The 25,257-nt window shown below is 38.3% G+C and overlaps 2 protein-coding genes across 9 annotated transcripts in view; one reads left to right on the top strand and one right to left on the bottom strand.

Annotated features, from left to right (window-relative positions):
• zmynd8 (zinc finger, MYND-type containing 8) overlaps window positions 1-11,416 on the bottom strand; it is a 30,979-nt gene extending 19,563 nt beyond the window's left edge. For 2 of the 6 annotated variants that reach the window (XM_022682762.2, XM_022682763.2), the window contains exon 1: window positions 11,284-11,416. In XM_022682762.2, coding sequence (XP_022538483.2) covers window positions 11,284-11,369 — 86 coding nt within the window. In that variant the 5' untranslated portion in view covers window positions 11,370-11,416. Of the gene's footprint in view, window positions 1-1,235; window positions 2,493-3,755; window positions 4,277-7,966; window positions 8,098-11,283 lie in introns of those variants that run through there. The other 4 variants (XM_007247693.4, XM_049471751.1, XM_007247694.4 and 1 more) reach the window with 3 other exon arrangements.
• Window positions 11,417-16,352: 4,936 nt separating this feature from the next.
• The window catches only part of ncoa3 (nuclear receptor coactivator 3), a 51,067-nt gene continuing 42,162 nt past the window's right edge, over window positions 16,353-25,257 (top strand). For 2 of the 3 annotated variants that reach the window (XM_022682761.2, XM_049471749.1), the window contains exon 1: window positions 16,353-16,460. The gene's annotated coding sequence lies outside the window, so the exon portion shown is untranslated. The remainder of the gene's footprint in view (window positions 16,461-25,257) is intronic. The other variant, XM_049471750.1, reaches the window with a different exon arrangement.

The following is a 25,257-nucleotide window of genomic DNA, read 5'->3' as shown; positions in this document are numbered from 1 at the left end:
AGGCATCTCATCCCCATGAGGCCAATGCTTCATCCTCATTACTCTCCATATACTGTACATCATTTGCCTTATAAATATCTATCTTTAATTACACAAAGCATTATAGCTAGGACAGTGTACACTCACTGTCATAAGAATGGCTGCAATAATAGCTGCACCCAGAAGGAAGTGCCATGTTACAATGCTATTCGGAAGAAAGATAAAAGTTACAATCATTCAATCATTCAAAGGAACAATCATTCATTAACAATTTTGACTGATATGGGCAACACTTATACACACATGTATTGGAAGTAGTGTGTTATGCATGTGTAATGCACGTGTAATGCATGAAGTTTGAACAGAGTTTTCCAATGGTATCCTGCAATAATCCACCACATGCAGCTTGAAAATTCTCACACAGTTCCTGCAGATTTTGCTGTAAAGCCCAATTTATACTTTTGCGTTGAACCTACGTCGTAGCCTATGCATATCCAGCGAGAGTGCGCTACACAACGGAGCTTTATTTGTACTTCTGTGTGCGCATATCAGCAGCTCTGCGAGGCCTGGCGGACCAATCACAGCTGCAGCTGTCTGCGTTGCAAAACATGTAGATGTAGGTGCGCGTCAAGCTATGAAGTAGGGTACGCAGCGGCGTGTAGACTACGCCATAGGTTTGATGCAGAAGTAGAAATTGGGCTTTACAGTGAAGTGTTGTTAGTGTGTCTAATAGCATCCCACATATTTTAATCAGGGATAGATAATCAATAGGTAGGCAATGGCACAGTATCTGTGTCATCAAGACAAGGTCTTCAGAAAACAGCAGTATGTGGATGAGCATTGTCCTGTTGAAATAGCATACCAGAGTTCGCATTCAGAAAAGATAGGTCCAATGGTTGCAGGACATTGTAAACATAACATTAATAACTGTAAGATTGATTGTTCATCTCCACCAAGACAAATGCGGGCAATCTATACTGATTATGACCCACTGCCATTCTAAGTCACTCACCACCAGTTTCATTTCTGTAGACTGATTCCTTCTGGGTGCAACAACTATTTTTCAGTGCTTCCTGCACATTTTAGTGTTTTTTCTGCATAAAAAGATCCACTTAAACTCAATAATAGTCTGTTAATCAGCTGATTTGTAGGATCAGGTATGTTGAGAGCAAGACAAATGCTAAAATGTATTGATTTAAAAAAGTAGTATTGAGAAATACTGTATAACAATCCAAATACAGAAATTAAGATGTTACCATTAACAAACCAGAGAGCTTCAAAAATATCCTTAACCGACTGTAGAGCTTCCACTGACAAATTCCAATTGACCACTTAAGGAAGTTAAGGGGTACTGGGGGGCGACCAGGGAGACTGGTTGAGCTAAGCTTTGATGCAGCCAAGACGTCTCATTGAATTTGTCGTGTCCGGTTTATTATTTCCACTGCTTTGAGCGTGGAAAAGAGAGAAGTTTCTCAGTGAAAGAGCTCCTTTGACATAAGCTCATGGTCTCCCTCAGTGCCATTGCAGGAGGCTGGCTATTCACTAACAGAGAGGTCTGTAGTCCGTGGGCAAATACTGGCAAAACCAGTCCTAGGGCACACATGGAACAATTAAAGAAAAGTAAATAGTCCACCGCCAGTGAGAAAGCTTGTGTTCCACAACGCTCCATGCGTCACAGGAAGGAATCCAATATAAGAGACAAAAATAAGGTGTAAAAAAATAAAATACAAAAAATCCCAAAGTAAAAAACAAACGTAAATAATTATGTCCATAAGAAAACATCCAAAAATTCAGGATTGCGTTTTTCTTGAGGTCCAAAACCTTGCCAACATCATCAGAAAGAATAAACGGTTAAAATAGTCAATATACAGGACATGCTGCCAGTTGATTTAGCAGCAAATGAATGAAGAATTCCCTCTGAAGACTGAAGCATATATCCAGTGGGTGGGGAGGGTGAAATTGCCTTCAGAATTGCCCCTCCAGAATGCCACCAACACAACAACACACAGCCTAATCACGACGACAGCCAGGAATAAAAAACACAAAGGTGAGGGTATACATCACACAGAATCTAACAATTGAACCTTATTCCATTTCCTTCTGCATCCAAGCCCAAGCTCATCCAAGCTCACTCACGGCCTTGCCCATGATGCCGTCATTAGCCAGTATTTAAATTCCCAGATTTCCTGTCAAGCATCAAGGTCTTCAGTCTTCAGCCATACAATTCCTTCCTTCCCAGCCTGGTAATGGTGATGTAGATGTTGTCCTCGCCTGTGTCACTCTGCAGGCTGAATGGCTCCAAAACGACAGTCGGCCACCCACCACCACTGCTGTACTGTTTTATTTTTTTTCCCTCTCCGTCTTCCTTTTTTTCTCCCTATGCCCTGCTCCCTGCCACATATGCCCACCATTACACACTACTCTCACTGCTCCATCCAGAAAAGCAAGAGCTATTCGCTCTCTTCTGGTTCGCTCAGCCAGGCAATCCTCTAATTTAAACAATAGAGGAATAGAAGGAAAAAAGATTGCCAATGTTTGAACATATACATATATATAAACATATTCACAAGTCATGGTTTGACTATGACGTTGGTGAAGGTCTGAGTTGTCAAATACAAATAAATAATCTGAATCAGAATTTGACTGTAATTAGAGATGCACCAAAAAGACACGTTCTGGCTGAAATTGAAGCCGAAAAATGTAACATTTGGTTGAAGGCTGAATGTAGAATGGACAATATGTATTTCCGCAGATGTTCATTAATTCTGTCATCTTAAATTATAGGCTGCAACATAATATATTGATTCAGCATAGTCATTGCAATGTGAGCATGTGCAATAAGTACAATGCTGAACGTGCAATTTATACATAAATGTACATAAGACAAAAATATTAACAAAAGGTTTATGCACACTGTTTTCAATTGAAATATCGCAATAAATGTCACAGAATAAATATATCATAAGGTAATTTTTCCCAATATTGTGTAGCCTTATCTTGAATGTTTTTAATTTTGCTTTGCAAAAAAAGCCATAATAAAATCACAATGTTTTTTTTATAATTATTTGCTGAACACTTAATATTACTAACATCCCAACTGGTTGTGATTTGATCACGTCACCAAAAACGTCATTGTTCGGTATGTGTTTGGCATAATAAATGAAAGACGTATTCACACGCCGAACACATACAAAACAATAACATTTTTGTTGATGTGACCATATCTCACTTATATATTTGGTGCATCCCTAAATATAATCGTTGTGGATCGTTAAGAAAGTATTCAGATACAGAATGGCTGCCAATCTGCCAATCCTTTGAGGGAGGCCTTGTTGGCATCCAAGGTCTGATTCTTGCTGATTCCTGCTTCCCATTTCTGCACCTTTATGAGAAAAAATGAAAGCACAAACACACACACAAATACAAACACCACAAAAAAGACAACATCTGCTGAGGCTGTGCACTTGCCCGGCATCTTGGCCGGCCTCCTCCTCCTCTACCCTCCTCCATCCTCTTTCACCCTGCATGCATCACCACCTACCTCAGCATCTATCCTCGGCAACAGCCATCCATTTTTTCCCCTTTAACAATATGGATCGATATCACTGAGTGCTGGCACAAAACCTTGCATGCATACATAACGGCACAATGCATATACAATACGATCATATCATATATTCGCTCGTCCTCAAATCAAAGACAGTAAAACACACGCTGACATTGCAGTAAAGTAGTTCAATCTCAAAAACAATCGACACATAATAATAACAGCATACCTTATTTGTCAGTACGTGCACAGTACACAGAATCTTCAGGCCGGGCCCTGGTCTAATTGCTGTTTTTTTCATCTATCATAGCTGTAAGGGATGAGACAAAGATGGGTGCAGAATTTTCCAGAAGGGCCTTGCTCTCCCTGCTGCTCTCAGTGCGATTGTCAATCTTTAACCTCAGCTGTGGGCTGCCGATTGGTTTGAGAGCCACACGGAGGCGCGTGATTGGGCGGAAGATGCTGTGTGGCACACTGGCTCTCCCTGCTCCCCTCTCTCTCAGCTCTGATCCACTGCTGCAATGCAGGGAGGGCTGCTGTACTGCTGCTGCTGCTGCTACTGCTACTGCTGCTACGGCTGCTACTGCCTGCCATCCACCAACAAATAATGGTCCAAAACACTCCAAACCACATGCTACACCTTCTTACAAACCTTCACACCAAGTGTGTGCGTGAGTACGTATGTACACAGGATGTGTACGCTGCACATGTTCAACACAAACATGTATCAGGTTGCCTCCTGTCCCTTTTTTCCCTCCGTGCTCTCTCTCTCTCTCTCTCTCTCTCTCTCTCTCTCTCTCTATGTGTGTGTAATGGTTAAGAGCAATCTCGGGCGTCCATTTTGTAGACGTTGTGAGCTTGCCGTGGCAACTGTGAGAAAGAACACAAGCTTTGCCAGTAAAGCAGCTCGCTGGAATGCAGCAGAGAGGGCCTTAGACACACACACATAATAAAACACACATACATGCATGTTAACACACATACAGAGGGGAAAGGAAATATATATAAACTGATTTACTCTTTAGAAACAAATATGTGTGCTCGATTGCCAATATTTTGAGTACATACATCACCATTCCTACTATTATTTTGTAATCATACCATCATGTGGCCTTTGTTCTACAAAATATGGATAAAACCAATAGACAACAATCAGAACTAGACAAGTGCATTTCTTGAAGAAAACGAAGTATGACTGTGCAGCAGAAAGAGGCATGAGAGAAAAAACACAAATAGAAAAGTACATGTGAAGTGAAGTATACCTGTGAACTATAGCCCTGATGGTGCATTAATTTTGGTGTCTTTCAGGACACAGAAACTCTATGGCTTGGGCGTGTGCAGAAATGAAAGGGATTGAATTACTGGGAAAAGGGATGACCATAAAACGACAAATAGGTGAGTGCGGGTCAAAAGAACCATAAACACGTTCTCAGAGGCCTGCCCTGAGATCGTGTTGAAGAATTTGCGTGTATCGTTCAAGCAGAAGAACAGAACATGGGCGTGAACTTTTGCCCCAATCATTCTGAATGGAAAACAGGGATGTTTTTAGGGATGTTTATAGGAAATTCATGCATAAGCAAAAGTGGTTCTCAAGGTGTTGCTATGGTATACTTGTTGGTAGCTACAGTGCCTATTTATAGTTGATGAGTTGTAGCTTTACAGTAGCTGTTGGTTGCTAAGACATTGATATGTGGTTGATAGGGTGTTACTATATGGTTGTTAATATGGTAATGTGTTGCTAAGCAGTCAGTTCCTAAGGTGCTGCTTGGCTGTTGCTAAGGTGTTATTAGCAGTGTCTCAGGTGGTGCTTTGGTATAGCTGGTGTTGCCATGTGGTGCCTATGCAAAGGGTGATAAGTCAAAACGACAGTGAATTCATTCTCAATGGCCTTGATTAAAAAACACAGCAGTACAAAGACATTCGACAGCAGTCAACACACTCACACTAGTGAAAAAGAAGTCACAAACGAAGTGACAACACAAAAGAACCTCCACTGTAATTCTCCCCACACCCTCAATTTCCTGCCAGAGCCAGGGATCAAATCCTGGATCAGATCCTGGCCCTAAAAATACTATCAGGCCTCTCTCAAACTTCGATTATTCACGTCACCTTGCCATGAGGACCCTAGCCAGTGTTTTACATCAACCTCACAACTTAAGCTTACAAGTCATCTCCTCCTAAGCTACCCTGAGGTAACCCTTCATAATCAGTTTTCATACTGCCATCTCATGACAATGCTTACTACTATTACTTTTTTAAGGGACAGATTAATAATCAACCAAACACAAACAAAAATACCATGCATATATTTCGTAATCATTGCCTGATTAAAATCAACTTGAGCAAAACAACAACATTTTTAATCAGGTAAACAAACACCAATTTTACTCAGGTAGGGTCAGATGATTAGATCAGATTAGAGCGCTTTAATCAATTAAAGCAACTGAGACAAGCACTAGCAATCGAGCTGACTAGAGCTGTGTATTGGCAAGAACCTGGCAATATGATACGCATCACAATACAGGGGTTATGAGTCAATATTTCACAATGTATTGCAATATCTGAAGTAAACTTTAAGGAAAACTGTCATAGAGTGAAAAATAAACCATCACATGCATGAAATATAAGTAGACCAGAAGTGTACATTTTATCTAATCATGACCAGACAGAGTACAACACAGCTATATAGTGCTCTGTGTTTAAATACAGAGCAACAGAATTTAACCACAGTCAGGCACCAATTTGTACATTAGTATACTTCTAATTCGTAGTCAATACTGTGTTTTTATCATCAACTCAGTATTGCAAAACATAATATTGTGATACTTCAGTATCCTTCACTCCTATAATGTTCTAAAAAAAGCGACATTTTGGCCTTAACTAATTTGCAAAAAGGCTTGGTTTATTTCAGGGGGATTCCCTGCTTGCTATGTACATCCACCAAATCTGCTGTCTCTAAATAAATTCTGCTATTATCTAACACTAACATTACAACATTCTGCAATGCTTGCTAGAATGGTACATTACTATAACAGCACAAAGCCTCAGCAGTGACTTTCAATATAGTACTGTATAGTACAGTACATATGTGCTCGTCTTTGTGGCTGCCCTAATTCAGCAACTGCACTCATTTTTGGTGCAGAATGAAAAGAGAAAACAGTGCGTCCTCAATACTTGTGTGTGCACTGTACAGGACGAGGCCGTTGAGCTACACCTCCAAAAAGGGAAGCCGTGTGAAATATCTGAAATGGCTGCCAACTCCTACATGAATCGCTTGTGTTTTGACAAACAAGAAACTAATGCAAAAAACAGGAATGCGCCACAAGCCTTCGAGGACTAAATCAATGCACAGAGGTCGAGAAATCTCTACTGAAAAGCCCAGAACCCTAGGCTGAAACCGAAACCAAGACCTTACAACCAAGCTACAAGAAAACACTTGTGTGCAGAGTACACAGGCCACACATTTCTAGTACATACCAAAGCAAATCATGGTCATGTAGCCCAATCAAGAGTAAAATCAAGAGCAAAAAAAGGCTGTCAACAGTGACTTAGTGCTGGGCGGTACTGTAAAAAGAAACAGATCAAATATTATAATTTTTCTTACATAATAACTGAAAAAAAACAGTTTTATTTTGTTTGTTTTTTTGTTTGTAGATGTGCCAAAGTAATAGCAACATTTAGCACCAATTAGAGCTATTTACTATCAAACTAATGTTTTATTTATATATCTAATACATCTTTATTATACATGATATGTTGATATAAATTGAAATTGTATCAAGAAACAATAAAATCCCTCATATTGTCCACCTTTATCGCACAATAAAACTACAATAGGTAAGGAAAAATAGTGCAAAATAGGAAAATCACAGCCACATAAAATTAACTATGATAGGCCTATCTTGGCATTGAGAAGCCACCTGGAAGGTAATGTAAATATGCCCATCTTTACACAATTATTCCATTTAAAAAAAAAATACATTACATTTAATTGAACCATATTAATTCACATTTATCGCCCAGCACTAAAGTCACCCAAGAACTGCAGAGCTTTTTAAAAAGTTGGAGTTCACAGCCTGTCACAGCCTCGGCTGCTGCTGTTGCCTCTGACCCACAAGGCCTTCTTCCCTTCCATTTTGAGAGGGCTGGCCTGTGACAGGGCCGGCCTGCACCAACATTACAGCTGAGAACAAGCACAGAGGGCCACTTTCGGCATGGCCGTCTGTCCACACTCAGAACTCATGTGATACACACACTGCTCTGAGCCCTGAGCCTGATTCTGGATCAGAGTTCCTGTCAGGATCCAGCTCTGAAGTGTTGGGCCAGGACTGCTTTTCCACCACCCTTGAACCCTAGAACATTATCTCTGTGTTAAAAGACATTAGACAACATTAGCAGGTCTGAGAAAGAGGAAGTGAAACAACAGAAAATCAGGCTTACCTCTGTGGATGCATGGCTAAAAAGACCTGTGTGTGTGTATGTGTGTGTAAAATGTCAGTGCTTATTAAAACATGGAGGACAGCCCTCAGCCCTCTCTCTCTCTACACACAGAGCACAGCCTCGGCACTCCAAGCCAGCCAGCCGAGCAAGTGAGCCGACATGCTGATAAAAGCTGAGCCCTGATTGGTCAGCACTCTCTGGCAGGGTGGAAGGCAGCAGCTGATTGGCCGAAACATTTCCTGACTGAGTGCCTTTTGTTCAGCACAGGCAGGCTGTGTGTAGCTGGGTTAAGGACAGCAGGAGAGGAGAGAAGCTAGGCCTTGACGGAGGAATTCCCATATAAAAAAAAACATTCAAAACAGATACAGAGACAAGACATTATCCCAATGTTTCAACTGAGGAGGAAAACATTATTTTACAGCTTAATTTAAGCTGCATGTTGGACAAAAAGCTAAGCAACACTTCAGTGTTACACTGAACAGGCCTGAAGCCATCAAGCTATAAAAGGGCCATTGTTTTTATGGACCCTCTATTAAGGTAAATAAGCCAGACAAGTAAGAAAAGAAGAAGAAAAGTCAAATACCAAATACATAACAGTGAACTGATGAAGCGCTAGGTCATAGCACATATTTATATTACAATATATGAAATGTACTGTGTTAATAATGGTTTCTGTGTTTAAAGCAGTCTATCTCATATTTGTTTTGCTACATATTGTGAACGTTTAAAGGAATTTTTATGGTATTTTAATATTTTATACTTTACTATTGCACATGTTTAGTACCTTTGTTGTTACATTATTATTATGTTATACAAAATCTTAACTCTTGAAAAGTTAATCTGTAATCTTTGTACTGAATGTTTGAAACTGTTATATTTATACTAAAGAAAATTAAATAAAACCACGCCTCAATCACAAAAATAGCCTGAAATATTGTCAAATATTGTATTTTAGGGCCATATGGCCCATCCCTACAGTGCCCTTCTGTCTATCTTGGTATGTTTTTAATCTCTAAATATTATCTACACTGCTTGAAACAGGAACTGATTGAATGTGCTTCATGTGTTTAAAGGACTGACAACAAGCTCAATATTTCACAGCTCTTAGGTGTGACAGGAAAATTTGTGGTGGCACAAGTGGTAGTTGTTGTGAAAGCCAGATATATACTGACAGGGATAGATAGACTGGCACTGGTCACCTAAATGGTCAACAAATAAATGTATATATTCATTAATCTATCAGCCTGAAAAGGTCTCAAAAGAACAATAATATTGTTTATTTAGATTTGTTCCTAGCCACAAAAACAGAACGGGTTTATCATATTGTAGTCTATTCTCTTTTTTAACCCCATATTTTATTTTATTTGCTTTGTTTTGGCTGGTTTGGTTAAAAAATATTTTTGCCCAATTTCGCCTTCATGTTTGTGTGCATTTTAGCTAGAGAGCAAACAAGACAACTTACCCCAAATTAGTCTTTTAGCTTTTAATTTACTCTTTTACTAAAACCTTACATACATGTTTAATAAATGATTTCATTATTTTGGTTATTTTTTACTACTGTAATTGTTATTATCTAATTTTACTCAGGCTAATTTTGATAAAGCCTCTAGCTAGCTAGAGATAGATTTTCTGCCATTTTCATCTAGTTTTTGTGGTGCTCTTTTTTTCCCTTGCCATTCTATATGAGCAGAGAATTGCAGGTATCTCCTGCTCAAATACTATTAAGTGAATTGAGAAGTAAATCTAACTAGCTAGTTAATTACCTAACATGTTTAACAGACACTATAACCTAATGTTACTCTGACTAATCTGTGACGAAACTTCTAGCTACCAGGGTTACACATCTCTATCACTAACCTGTCAATTACAGCAACACAGTTAATGTTAGCTCATAGACTGTATATAAAGATGGACGCCGTGTCGCCGTTCCCATTCATTCAATGAAAATGAAGCCAAAATCTTCCGCCATTTTGGCGATTCAGAGACCAGAGTCTGCGCAGTAGAGACCAGAGGAGGGAGAAAGGCTGTGGAGAGACCGCCTACTCATTTGAATAACCCCGCCCCCTGAGTGCTTCCTGCGGTCACAGACTGCAGAGCGGAGCGGAGCAGAGCTGACGGTCTGTTATTGGTCCCGCCCATAACCAGCCCTTTTACAATAACCACACCTTTTTTGAATAGAGCCGGATAAAGTTTTAAAAACCGAATTCTGTGGGGATATAACAATTTGACAATATAAGCAGAGGTTACACTAGCTGTTGCATTTAAATAATGGAGGTAGAATTACAGTATATTAGAAAAAACGTGATTGAAAGTTGTCTGTTTTGCCATTGAAACCTATGGGGATGGGTGGAGTTACACAGCTTTCTGCAACCGAACAGCAGGGGGCGCCCGACCTGTGGTGGCTTCACTTTTAAGAGACGATGCTCTGTCCAGCTATATACAGTCTATGTGTTAGCTAATCTAACTTGTTAGTTTTTTTTTGTAGTTATTTTAAAAAAGGCCTAACAAGTCCACAATCAGTCCATATGTACACAATTTAGCTAACAGAGCCATACAGATAAAGAGCTCTTTCATGTAGCCCACCAATATTTAACCTAGCTAAATAACTGTACTGTGTTTCCAAGGTTATTCTTCTTTTGAAGCAGATTTGCTCCCAATTTGGTTTTACTTTAATATGTATAACTATGTAGCTAATCAGTTTAATTTATTTGTCTTGCTACAAGGACCAAGCAATAAATAACACATTTCTACTGTAAACTATTCAACCACAATCTCACCTGCTTAATTGTGTATATTTAGCAAGCTAAGCTAGCTAAACCTGCTAGCTAAACTTACCTGAAATTAGTCTGTCATGAAGCTTTTTATTCAGTCTTGCACTAAAACTAAAAATGTGTAATTAGCGACTGTAGAGGTATTTGGACTATCTAGGTAAGCAAGGACTAGACCATAACTGCCTAACTTATTTAATAAACATTATTATCTAATGTAATTCTGGCTAACCTGTGATAAAACATTTAGCTAGCTAGGTTAGCTAGCTTACTAGTTAGCTAGCAAGATAGTTAGAAGATAGTTACAGCAATTTAGCCAGCTAACCTAGCTAATTCGTTTTTTTTTTTTATTAATTCTGACAGGTATTATAAAGTATATATATATTTTTTTTTACAAGAGAATACACTTTAGTCCACTCTGTTAATGTATATTTGCTTTGTTTAACTTATATTTTAATCAGTTTTAGCTGCTAACATTACCATAAAATTTCTTTCACAGCCTCCTTGGTTTTAAGTGGGAGAGAAAACCCAGTGAAAATGTTAACTTACTTTATTTTCACAAGCCAGACCGCCAGCCTGCCAATGTGAGGTTTTCCTAAATTAACCAAACACTTCTTGGTGCTGTTGCTGGCCATTATTTAGGGATGAAATATTCAGCTACTACAGTGCAACTGCCTCTGAGGGATGTGTGTCTGAGTCGACTCCTGCAGAGTACATAACAGCAGTATAGAGGAACAATACATGGACACATTATTCCTTGTTTTTTCTGAAATTAAGTTTTTTTTTTAAAAGACGTTCTGCTAGAGTTTAGAGCACTGTTGTGAATGATAGCCAGGATGATTAACCCCCCAGCTCAAAATCCAAATTAAAGTATTGGATGGAGCTCCATTATTCCTGAGAATACAGCTCCATTGCTCCACAGCTTAATCCTGAGGTGCTTTATATATTTCTAGCCCACACCTGGCATTAAGCACAGTGGCAGATAGGTTTGTGCTCTGGAGAGTCTTATTCTATTGTCAGTACTTCTCTACATTAGATAGACGAGCTGTATGTGTGTATCTGTTTTAGCAATTGGTGCAACTTAAAATAACTGTATTTATGTATTTAATGTATTGAAGGGATGTCCACATATACAGCTCTGGAAAAAAGAGACCGCTTTAAAACTATGAGTTTTTTTTTTATTTTACCAAATTGAAAACCTATGGAATATACTAAAGAGGAAGATGGCTGATCACAAGCCATCAAACCAAGCTGAATTGCTTAAATATTTGCACCAGGAGTGGCATAAAGTTATCCAAAAGCAGTGTGAAAGAGTGGTGAGCAAATGCCAATTTGCATGAAAAATGTAATTAAAAACCAGGGTTATTCCACCAAATATCGATTTCTTAAATCTTAAAACTTTATGAATATGAACTTTTGTATTTGCATTATTTGAGGTCTGAAAGCTCTGCATTTTTTTGTTATTTCAGCCATTTCTCATTTTCTGCAAATAAATGCTCTAAATGACAATATTTGTATTTGGAGTTTGGGAGAAATGTTGTCCGTAGATTGTAGAATAAATCAACAATATTTAGTTTACTCAAACATATACCTATAAATAGCAAAATCAGAAAAAAATGATTTAGAAACTGAAGTGGTCTCTTCATTTTTTCCAGAGCTGTATATGTGCATATAGCCTTACATCACCAAGCATAATGCTGGACTCTGGAGCAGTGGCAGCTTGTTCCATGAATTGACAATTTACACTTCTCTGTCTGTCTGTCAAATCTGGGTTTGGTGAATGCTAGAATAATGTTACCTGTCTGACTGCATTATGCCAACTGTAAAGTTTGGTAAAGGAAGGATAATGCTTTGAGAGTGTTTTTCAGGGGCTGGTTTAAGCTTAGGAAAAGTTACTGGTAATAAATAATACTGCTTCTGCATACCAAAACATAAAACTGAATGTTTACAATTTTGTGGAAACAATTTTAGGAAGGCCCCATTTATACTGCTTGACTGCCACCTGTGGAGTGTTTCTTGTTTTGTTTTTTTTTTTTTTTTTTTTAATTCTACCATATCAGATCTTCCTTGTTCGATCTTCTGATTTGTAAATTTCACTTGCCTTTATTTATTTCTTAAAGATTTGTTGATACTAGATTTGTTCGTATCAGATCCTTCCTTGATAGCAAAGAACATTGAATATTTTTTTGGTTGAATTACAACTTCAAAGGTTGATTATGGAAAAACATCCTTTATTTAACATTGCAATAGGCATCTGTTAATGTTGAAATTCTGACACTGAATCAACGTTAATCCAAATGTTAAAGTTTGGATGTTTGGGCTGAGCTCTTCTACACTCACATTAATGCTTTTAGACGAAAGCTGCCCCCCACAAATAATAACATTAAGTATTATTATTATTATTTAACTATCCCTTTCTTCAGTACAAGACCACAGTACAGTCTATAAGAACAGCATTTAAATACAATGTATATATTTAATGAAAGTAAAGTTTAATAAAAACCACACATACAAAACTATGACGTTGAATCAACGTAAAATTAATGTACAATAATTTCTGATGTTGTAGATTAACATTGTCTCAATGTAATATATTTGGTAGAAAGCACATCTGCACACCTCAGAGCACTAAACCACAGGTGTGAACTTTGGGGCATTTTTGTGGCTCAGTTTGTGCTTGAGTGACTGCTGATTGTGTGAGACGGTCACTAGAGGGAGCTGTTCAGCTGAGTGGATTCTGCAGCTATTGAGAGCTCTGCTGAGGACAGCTGTCCATGAGAAACCCTGCTGCATTAATAAATCAAAACACACACACACACACACACCAACATAGAGGAGGAGCCCACGCCAGGGAAACATCTTGATTATAGACCAAGCAGTATGGTATGCATAAATACATATGCATATGATCTCAATAATGATTGCAGACCTTAATATTAATATCTTAATATTTATATATTAATATCTTAATATTGTTGATTGTTATTTTTTATTATTTAGCACATCAATTAGCAGATTAATAATTGGGATTAATTGTTGGAAAACAATGTTTGTTTTATGTTTTAAGTTATGTTTTATTTTATTTTTAAATATTGGAATCTACTATTACACTATTATGCTGTCACTATATCAATGGTACAAAATGGGCATAATGTACTAACCAAAAGAATGATTGTGATGGGTCTATGCATATATATATATATATATATATATATATATATATATATATATATATATATATATATATATATATATGACCACACATTTCCAGCTTGATATTCAGTCACTTGGACTTGACTCGTTTTCACGGTAGTCCTTTTTTGCATATTAGGCCTGCTGGAGATGTGATCCTCTCTCGGACTCTGCCAATCACTTAAGCTGGAGAGGAGAGGGGGGGATGGGTGAGGAGAGGGAGAGCAGTGTGATTGGGTGTTTGCAGGTAGACGATCTATAGGCCCAGACGATTAGGGGCTATCTCCTGTCCTTTCAAACTGCTATCTCCTGTCCTTTCAAAGCAGAGACGTGCAGCAGAGTGGGGGTGGGATGGGGGAGCATCTCTCACTCATGGGGGGTTTGCTAGGTTTTTTTTTTACTAGCAAGTGGGGGAGGGGCACAAACAGGTCTATGGGCCTCTGAGGAATGTTATTGAGGCTTTCTCATTCTTTTTCTCTCTCTGTCTTTCTCTCAAACAGTCACACATACACACACACACGCACACACATGCATGCATGAAAACACCCTGATCATAGAGCTGATTTTTTTTTATGAACGTCACAGAAGCACATTCAGACATGTAGAACTGCTGCAGGTCTATCATAGGCTTAAAAGAAATAAATCATGTATCTTTTGAAAGTTTAAAATTCAAGATATTTCTGCTGTAGAATTGCCTACTAACTTTAGAGCACTGTTTGAATTTGAAATGAATCATTTTGGGGGGAAAAAACTGACATCAAGATTTAGATTGAGTTGTTCTGAAATATTTACTGCAACCAGATTTATTGATTTTAGCTAACCTAGAAATCAATGATCCAAGCCATGATATTAATAATGCACTCTGGGCTACAAAGACTGTAGAGTAAAATAAAAATAAATTATAAATAAATAAACTGCTATGCACAGTCTAGGAACAGTAAGTTGTAGCATGATGTGTATGGATGGAAGGTGAACATTGCACATGCACACATTGTGATGACGATGCTAAAGCGATGTATATCATGCAGTCTTAATTTGTATGTCCACATTCTGGTTCAGATGAGATTAGAGGCCTGTGTGTTGCAGTCATGACAGGAAACAGCAAGCAATGAGCTAATTACCCCCTTGCTCTCGCTCAATTCTTTCCCCTCCCCCTCCCTCCCTCAGTCCCTCCCTCCATCCTCTGTCCATGCTCACTCTCCCTCCCTCTCTCTCTCTGTCTGTCTCTCGCCCAGCCTCCCTCTTAGCACTCCTTCATCAGTTGAAATTCAACACTAGTGTGCCTGAGAGTTCACCATGGAGACAAGCCCAGCGCTGAGTCTGGTCTTCTGAGTCTTGACTTCTGAGTCTGGGTTTCTGAGTCTAGACTTTAGACTTTGAGCCTGTTCTTCTGATTCTGAGCTTCTGAGTCTGGACTTTAGAGTCTGTTCTTTTGAGTCTTGGCTTTTGAGTCTGGGCTTCTGAACCTGGTCTTTTGAGTCTAGTCTTCTGAGTCTGGGCTTCTGAGTCTAGTCTTCTGAGTCTTGGCTTCTGAGACTGGGCTTTAGATTTTGAGCCTGTTCTTCCATTCTGGTCTTCTGAGTCCAGTTTTCAGAGTCAGGGCTTCTGAATTGTCTACACCTTCATTCTGCCTTTTATGCCATGCTTAATTGCCTTTAATTATTTGCAACACATTATTGGAGTTAAACTAAATGTACATTTACCAAATGTATTTGTTTTAATGTTGCACAATACTTACAATGTATTTATTATTTATTTAAATTTATATATAACAGTAAGTATTTACTGTCAACCTATGTGCAATATCCATTGTCCCTGTACACCAAAAACATAGTTAGGTAGTAGGGAGCCACATTTGCTAATTATCTTACAGCTCTTATAGGTAACCTCAATATGAGCAATATATATGTGCAAGTTTGTTATTATTATTGCTTTATTAGTGTTATAACATAGTTGAATATGATCTAACATTATTATTGTATTGTCATGTGTATTTACGTTTACAAAATGAATAATTGTATGTGAAAATGTGACCTAAAATAAACTGTGTAGGTTAGTTTATTATTTATTATAATGAGCAAAAATCCAAGAAGTTCGCAGAGCACATTCATACACAGTCACCGTGCCTCAGCTTGGCCTACGTGCTGATTATGTTTACGTGCTAAAAATAACGCGGGGTATATTTATATATTCACACACACACACAGAAATATATTTATATATTCTCTGATTCCGCTGATACAACTTCGCATGCATCTCCTAGCGGCTATCTGTCTGTTTTCATTGCGAAGGGGCTTCGTGAACTTGTAGTTTTTATACCGCTAAATCCTCTGCGCAGGCGGCTCGTCTCTGCCGCGCCCAAAGACTACATTACCCAGCGTGCCCCTCGCGTGCATCGCGGTTGGAGTAGGGCTTGCTCTGCGCTTGGGGAGTGTTTCCCATTTAAACAAACACAGCTAGTGCTGAAGATGGCGGAGCTTTCCGAAGTGGCTTAAAGGAGCTGGCGTGCGGCTGCGGACGCGTTTTCTAGACCGGTAAGTGACCGAGCTGGCCGGCGGGAACCCGCCTGGTTTGTGACGGCGTTGCTGGAGCAGTTTAAACGCCGTGCAGGAGGTTTTGAAGGCGCTTTCTCTTGTTTGAGCTCGACATCTTCAGCTGGCTGCCTGGCTGTGCTCCTCAGTACTCTCAGCTGCCTGTCTGAGCGAGACCGCCGCGGATAGTGAGCAGCGCTGGGTTAGCTAGGAGCTGGAGTGCCAGCCTAGTTACAGACAGAGCTTTGCTGGCGGTCATGATCTGTTGTTGTGGACGCTTTGTGCTTTATCATCACAACAAAGCCCTTTAGCGTGTGCTTGAGTATTTTGAGGTTTTAGCTAGTTTTTAAGCTATTGTTGTCGCGTTAGAAGCTGTAACTATGGAAAGTCGCTAAAACTAGCAAAAACCGGGCACGCAAAGTTCGTTACCGGTAACGTTTCATTAATACAATCATAACTTGACTGGTTTTATGTGTGTTTTCCATGCTAAAACGGCTTTAATCGATAGTAATTCTCTGTCACACATCGCTCAGTATCGCCATAGTTGGCTACATAGGTTAGCTAGCTGTGTCTGTGTATTTATCTCCCTCAGCAAGTTGAGGATTTAAAGGGCAGTCACAGTGTTTTGAAGTTTTGAATGGCGTTTGGCTCTGTTTGGTTAGTTAAGTTGAAACTATATGTTAGTTAAAATGCTACGCTGTTGCTGTAGTTTAATAGTGTATAGTTAATGAAATAAACCTAATCTAACGCACAGTGTGTAAAAAAAATCACTGTTGCTCACAACCCTGCTGCCTTGCTAGGGTTTGCTAACCTAGGTTAGGTCAACAAAGCTAGTTAACTATCCAGCGACATTAAGTTACTTGGCTCCCTTATCGCCATTGTGGAAACAGCTTATGTTTTTGCGTGTGTTTTTATGTTCAAATTTCTCTAATCGATAGTAATTCTCCGTCACACATGAGGATTTAAAGGGCACTCACATGTTTTGAAGTTTTGAATGGCGTTTGGCTCGCTTTGGTTGGTTATAACTAGAGGTGGGCGATATGGCTCTAAAATAATATCGTAACGATACCCTTGGAGACATGAAAAAGCATTTAATCAGTAAAAAATATTCAAGTACTGTTACACACTACTGAAACATGATATACATTTATTTCTATTATTACACACAAAATAATATGGCACATCCCTAACTGATATATAAAAAAAAAATCAAGAATCATCAGATTGTCCATCAGATTGGAGTAAATGATCCAGAATGTCATGATACTATTTATAAACTCCAAATATCTCCAAATATCTCTGTCTCTAGTAGATATTTCATGGTAAATTAGAACATTGTGAATTCCTTTTTTAAAAATAGCAAAAAAGTAGTACCCTCATGTGATAATTAGGGGTGGTGATATTTCAAAGTATAATATCGTTCAAAATATTTAAAAAAAATGTTGGCGATATTATTGTGTACGATACGATATGGTACACCTCTAGTTATGACTTAATCTAAAATCACATAATATTCTGTAATAGTAGCTAATGCGCTGTTATATTTCACCCAAATGGCACGGTCACTCAGTTTTGTATTTTATAGCTCAAGTTTATAGATACAGTGTGTGAAAAACCTGTGTTGCTCACAAGTCAGCTGCCTAATGTGTTAGTTTTAAAGGTTTGGATGGCGTTTGGTTCTCTTTTGTTGGTTAGTTATAGCTATATAACTAGTTAGCTAAACTACTGCAACCAAATAAGTGTTGTCACTGTAGTTTAATAGTTTATAGCTACGTACAACAGCTACAGGGTGTTAAAAATTAGTGTTGCTCACAAACCAACTAATTAACTAGCTAGTTAGCTAACTATCCAGTGGCATTACTAGGTGTCCTGGTCGCCATGCAAAAACTGTTCAGTCAGGCTTTTCCCTGATTGGAGAGAAAGAGAGGTCTACTAAAGTAAATAGCTGGACTTCTTGTGTTTATTGTGTTAGCTAGGAATCTGAAATGAGGCTACAGAGCTCTGCTGGAGTCCCTTTACTCTGTATTTACAGTACATACAGTATACACACACTTGGTGGTTTACTAGCAGCTAGAAGTCTAGAGCCAAGTTAAAGCCACATAGCTAAACACAATCAGCTGCCAGATACAGAGCTCTGTTGGGTTCCCTTTAGTGTGTGTTTACAGAATAAACTAGGGTTGTACATTATGGACCGAATTTGTTTTAAAATATATTTCTTAATTTCAGTAGATACAATATAATTCTAATGTTTACATAAGCTAAACAAACTTTTAAATAATGCATTTGGCAATTAGTTCATATTCATATAATGAACGTTGATCAGTGACAGATTGATGTTGTAATAATGTACTAAAATATTAGAAATCAATATTGGTGGAACAAGCTACCTACTACCATAGCAGGAGCATCCCTCACTACCTTTAAGAAAGTCCTGAAGACAGAGCTCTTCAAAGAGTTCTTACTCTCCTAACAACTCTTTAACAAACTAACGACTTCTAACCTCATTTCCTTCTTCCCCGCCTTTCCTCCTCTATACCATTATTTCCCTTTGGCCACCTTTAGACTCTGTCTAAAAATGTTTTTTTGCTTTGAACTTCTTTTTCCTTTATTGCTAAATGTACATAATTATTTGTAAGTTGCTTTGGATATAAGCATCTGCCAGTATAATGTAAAATAAGCCAGTCTTGATGACTGTTTTGGCTGTGCAGTATATTGTTCCAGAAATGATTGCATTTAACAATATTATTGTATTTCTTAAATCATTTTGTGCCACCGACATAATCATAAAACAGCATAATGTTTTAGAAAATTAATATTTTATATTGACATAAGTTGAAACCCTTTTGTATGACCATGATAATAAATCGAAATATCGGTGGTACATTTTTGTATTATGATATTGATATTGAATGATTGACCAGGCCTGTGTGAAAAAGAGAAATATAATGAAATTTCAGAAACATCTTTAAAAATGAAATCACCATTATTGAAAATAGGGATTGACCTGATGCCTAAATTTGGCCCATATTTTAAATCGATATTGATTATTTATTTATCATATGCTGGAAGAGTACCAAGCAACACTGGTGGCACTACTACAAACCTTTTTTATATAGATGCTTCTTATTTTATTAATTGCATACAGTTGGTTGAAAGCTAAAATGTAAAGCATATAAATGTTATATATGTTTCTGAAGTTATACTGGGGTGTCTAGACTCTCTGTAAGTGTGTTAATGTGTATATGGGCATTTGCAGATATAAACATTATCTGATTTTGGCATCAGCCTAGAATTCCCACATTGGTGCATCACTAATTGAAACATTCTCTATTGTGATATGATGATATTAAATTATTGTCCAGCTCTAGTGTACACTCTTGCTTTAAAGCAGCTAGAAATCTAGATCAGATGCCTTATAAACAGAATCAATTTTTATAACACTACAGTGAATTTAATCAGTTTAAATCTTATAGGGCTGATATAAGTGTAGTGTAGAGGTGTGTTGGCTGGTTTTTTTTTTTTTTTTTTTTGTAGGATGCTTTTTAGAAATCATGTGTGAGACTGTGGCTTTGAGTTCCTCTTGACTGTAGCACCAGCACTGTCAGACATGGTCAGTTCTTAGTTATGTACAATAATTGTGTACATACAGTAAGGGTATAATGCTTGTTTATACACCAGCTATGATGACAAAATCAAATAACAAGATGTCCTAAAGTATTCAGACATCCTTTCTGTTGAACTCAGCCTTTTTAAAGTTTAAACGTAGCATCTGGATACACATAGAAAAGCATTGCTGGCAATAGATTGGGTTGTTATGAAGCAGCAGTACTTGAACCTGAGGTCACCAGGCATAGTGCCAAGTGGTATATGGCCTGTCCACAACACTGGGCTGTGAAACAGTGATTGAGCTACGAATATCTTTGGAATGAGTTGGGGATGTATGAAAGGTTTGGTAGAAGAAGTTTGAGTACTGAAGGGTTCTTCACTTATTTTCCACATTTTTCTAATCTTTTTTTATTGCATGAATTAATTTTTTTATGTTAATAAAAAATGTTTATGTTAATATTTTCTCTCATTCTGCCATGGGATGCGTCTCCGTAATTACTCACCATCAGTACCTAATGCTCCTTTGGATGAATGCAATCTGACATTTGCAGCAATGTTCCAGCATTCAAAGACATTTATTAGAGAATAAACTATGCCTATGTTAGACCATATTTTTTTTTTCATTTCATTTTTGCATTATTTATTTAACCCTTTGTTAATTATCATCGTTATTCCTTTTGAAAAAGAAAAGAAGTTAAAGTAATTTTGATACTGCTTTATTTGTTAGTGACTTTTATTTTGACAGCTCTTTTGTCTGCATGTTTTCCCTGCAACCCTGTGTTGAGAAGGAGGGAATTATCTGAATCAAACCTGAGGGGGACCTCATATATCTTTACACCTGTACTTTGTGCTGTCCACTTATGATTCGATCATCCAGGACACACGTTAATGCCTGGTGTATACGAGCTCTTGGAGACTAAATCTAGGGGCAAAACAACTGAATTGGTACATCAAAACTTAAGGGTGCACTTTTAGAAACAGCAGTTTTATCTAATGGTAAATATTAGAGAGTAAATTAAAAGAACGGTGTTGTATGTCTCCCTCTCGCTCCCTCTCTCTCTTTCTCGGTGTGTGGGAAAAGACCTCCTGAACTCTTCCTCACACTGACCGCAAGCAGAGCCCCTCCTCCCTCCCGCTCTCTCTCCCTTTATCTGCTCTTTTCTCTCCCTTGCTCTCTCACACTCACGGGGGTGTCAGGCTGCATTAACTATGAATCAATCTTGTGTCGGACTCTTTGACTGTAGCTGGGGGTCGTGAGGAGAGGGCAGTCATGGATGCTTTGGCTCGAGGCTGAACAATATATTGTTTGTGAATCATTATATCGCTATTTCAGCTTCTGCAGTGCTGATATGTCCCTTGATCTAATTCACTGAGAAATATATTGTTTTTGTTTTTTGCCAGAACAATTAGGTTTAGAAAATAAAAATAAAGGTTTAGTTCTTTAGCATTCACTTTAAGCATGTGGTTTATTCAGCAAAAATATATTTATGCTGATAAAGACTTCTGTTCCTGCCTTGCTAAGCGTTGACTCTACAAACTCATTATCTATCCCCTAACATTCTGCTGGACACTATGTTCTAAAATCAGTATCACAATTAAACATTTTACCTTGATTACGGTACTAGTACAAGTTGCTTGAGTTGCTTAGTTAGCTCAGTGTTTTGAGTTCTCACCCTTAGGAAGTTTCTTCTTCTCTACACAATCCTGTTGGCTATATGTAGATGCTGATCTTAACTTGCAGTCTGACTGGTCTAGATTTTAAACCTGCTAGATATTTCCAGGCATCTGTGTCTTGCAAGCGATTTTCAGTAGTTCACACCACACAACTGAGGTAGTGCCGAGTGACCGATTTGCTTCTGGGCAGAGGTTTTTGTCTGCCATCCAGTCAGCAACTGTAGAAAAGCATAAGTAAAAAAGACAGAATGATTTATATGGAACGTTTAGCATTTGTGTATCAAGGAAGTTTGAAAGGAGGGCAGATAAACGGCAGGTTTAAATTCATTGTTACATTCTACAAAATGGGCAAGAATAGTAATCCTAGGTGAGCTAACATAGTCTTCGCATTTGTGTGTTTACTGAAACACTTGCTATCTTTCTGAAGATAGTAATGTTAAAATACTGTGTTGCAGTGCGTTTAGCAGTACCTGAAGTTCAGGCTCTGCGTGTGGTGGTCGCATCTGCTATTCCAGTCCCAATTCACCTGCATTTCTTATCGGCTAGTAAAGTACTCTAGTAAATTGGGAATTTGACGCTTTCTGTCTAGCTTGTCTAGTCCCTATATAGAAGTATTGCCAATAGAATAGGCAGGCTAGTGAGGCCAGTTTCTACTTCTGTATCGAACCTACGCCATATCCTACGTGTCTCCGCACACTCTAGCAGCTGTGATTGGTCCGCCGGGCCTTGCGTCCCCGCCCACAGATGCCTGCCATTGCCATTTAAAATGCTGAGTGATGCAGAGCCGATGATAAGAGCACACAGAAATATAAACTCGCTCCACTGTGTAGCGCACTGTGCTGGAACACGTGATAGATACGCGTATGCTATGCGGTTGTCTTGCCCTTTATGTTTATACCAGCACTTTTCGCAATATACGTAGTAATAATAAGTATCTAAATTTGAACATACAATTGAACACACAAACTGTCCCTTACACTGAGTTTAAATGTCTGCATATCTGCACTGTTTTTTTTTTTTTTTTTTTTTTACACTGATTGAGATTTTCTCTTTCATGTGAAGTTGCTGTTTTGTAGATATGTTTTTTATTGGACAGCTATGATATATTTAGAACGTTTGTACTGGCTTTTTTAGTGAGTGTACCTCAAGTATTTGTTGTTCTTTAAAATTGGCCTCCACCTTCAAGAGACCTACATAAGCAGAAGGGGGTTTCCTATAATCATACCAGGAAATGTCGCTTTACTGATCACTGCGTTGGCGTTTAGGACGAGTATTCTGACACGAGTACGAGGCACAATTTCTGCAATTTGTTATGTATTTGTTAGTAGGTTAGGGTCTTCCTTCATGCCTCTTAATGCCTCTTCCTCCCTCGCTCTCTCTCTCTCTCTCTTTTACTCTCTCGGTTACTGAGTTTGTTTCAGTGTGGAAAGGCTGCAGCTGACAGACCTGTTTTTTTGGTGTTTGCGTCAACACAGCTAGAACACGCCCTGCGAAACGTAGCAGACGTGTGTGTTCACCGTTCTGAGCACTACTAAACTCAGAGCTGCTCTCGGCCCTCTGCTGCTCTGTAGAGTGTGCTGATTGCGTCTGTGTGGTGCTTCAGTAGAGTTTGAGTATTGATTGGGTCGTGTTGAGAGCAATAGCAACAACAGAACAGCTCAGAGAGCAGATTAGAAGTATCATCACTTCAGTATGATTGTCCTATCATGCTAACTGTTTTTGTTTGGACGATATGTTGTCCTAGAAATAATTGCAATAAACGATAAAATTGTCATTTTAGGGATACCTAATGCTACTGACAAAATTATAATTTATTAGCCTAATAATGCTGCTGCACCCTTTTAAAGGGCAATGAACTTTTAATTATTAAGGATATTCAGGCATTGGAATTGAAATACATTTTAAATTAAATAAACAATTACATATATTAAATATTTGTTTCCCATTCATGTTAATGGGCTTTTCTTGCTAAAGAAAAAAACACAGTCACAGTGGACAGTAGTGATGCCAGATAATTGATACCATGACTGGGCCTACCTATCACTATAAATATTTTAGTTTGGACTAAAGCTGTAAGAATAATCTTATTTTTATCACATGAATTAACAAAGCTGGAGATGGAGTGAGGTAGAGGTCCACAGTGAATGCACACACCAAGCTACTATTTAGCCTTGGGAAAAAAGAGTTCATCCAAGCAGGGTGTCAAAAACCTTCAAGAAGCTTAAAATAATTTAGGTCTTCTTTTTCCATGTTTTACATCAATAACCAAAGGCATCATCACACATCTACAGCCAACACATAGGCTAATGTTTTTTCCATTTCATGCACCCTGCTTTGGACGAGATATTGTTCCAAAAATAAGTGCAATAAACAGTATTATTGTCATTTTAAGATTATTTTCTGATATAATATGATGGCACCATAATTGCATTTAGTAGGCCTGTCACTATAACTTTTATTTGTGGATTGTGTATAGTCCCAGAAGTAAAGTAATTGCGTTAAACAATAATAATCATTTCAGGACTATTAATGCCATTCATGCATGATGTTTTATTTTGATATGATATGATATGATATTTTAAGTTACCTTTTAACTTTTGTTAATTAAGACTATTTAGAGAGAAAAACAGTAAGTACAGTACAGTAAGTCGATAGTGTAATTATTGTGACAGGCCTTCTGTTTGGCCAACCATCGGGTATGCTTGTGTACGCTTTTCCACCAGTGCAGTTCCAGGGCTTGAATTGGTGGCATTCTTTCAGTATGGAGTCAGAGCTGTGTGTGTGTGTGTGTGTGTGTGTGTGTGTGTGTGTGTGTGTGCGTGCAAAAAGTGTGTGTACAGGAGACAATTGCTTGTGGAGAGGAGGGAAAAATGTTTCAGGCGTATTAGGTACTTTGTGTGTGCGTGTGAGTGTGAGTGAGACACAGAAGTGTAGAAAGTGCAGCCTAGCTGGCTGTGTGTATGTGTGAGGGCTGCTGATATGACGGTCTGCTGAAACAACAGCTTGATTGTTGCCCCAATTGAAACCTGATACCTTGGCCTTGGTGGTGGCTTTTTGCCTGGGGTGAGTTAAAGGTGTCGACGCAGGCCGGCCGCTCGCTGCTCCTGCTCCTAACTGCTGCAGTGCTTCTTTATATGGGCAAACAGTGCTTTATATCCAGCACTGCAAAAGTTTTAAATTCCTAAGCTGTATCTAACTGATCTTATTTTGACAGTTAACATGTTTAACCCAATATAAACAATATATAACATTTAGATAACGTCATACATGGATTAACCTTTTAAGCCTTAGGTTTATTGTTTAGTCATAAGTCATCATACAAAAGAAACTTACAGACATTTCTATTTAACAATTTGATCAATTTACCTTCTTGTTGTGTCCCACAGGATTCTATCTTTAAGACCTGTGAAGTGTGGGATTTAGGCTACATATACATTTACCAGGCTAAAGTGAATCAGATCTGATTTTTTTCATGGATGTGTGAACGTGCCAAACTCTATTTTTCCAGATCAGATCTGAG

The sequence above is a fragment of the Astyanax mexicanus genome, chromosome 24, assembly GCF_023375975.1.
Source record: "Astyanax mexicanus isolate ESR-SI-001 chromosome 24, AstMex3_surface, whole genome shotgun sequence".
Lineage (NCBI taxonomy): Eukaryota > Metazoa > Chordata > Actinopteri > Characiformes > Acestrorhamphidae > Astyanax > Astyanax mexicanus.
The sequence above is the reverse complement of the archived record's forward strand: the minus strand, read 5'-3'. Positions and strand labels throughout refer to the sequence as shown.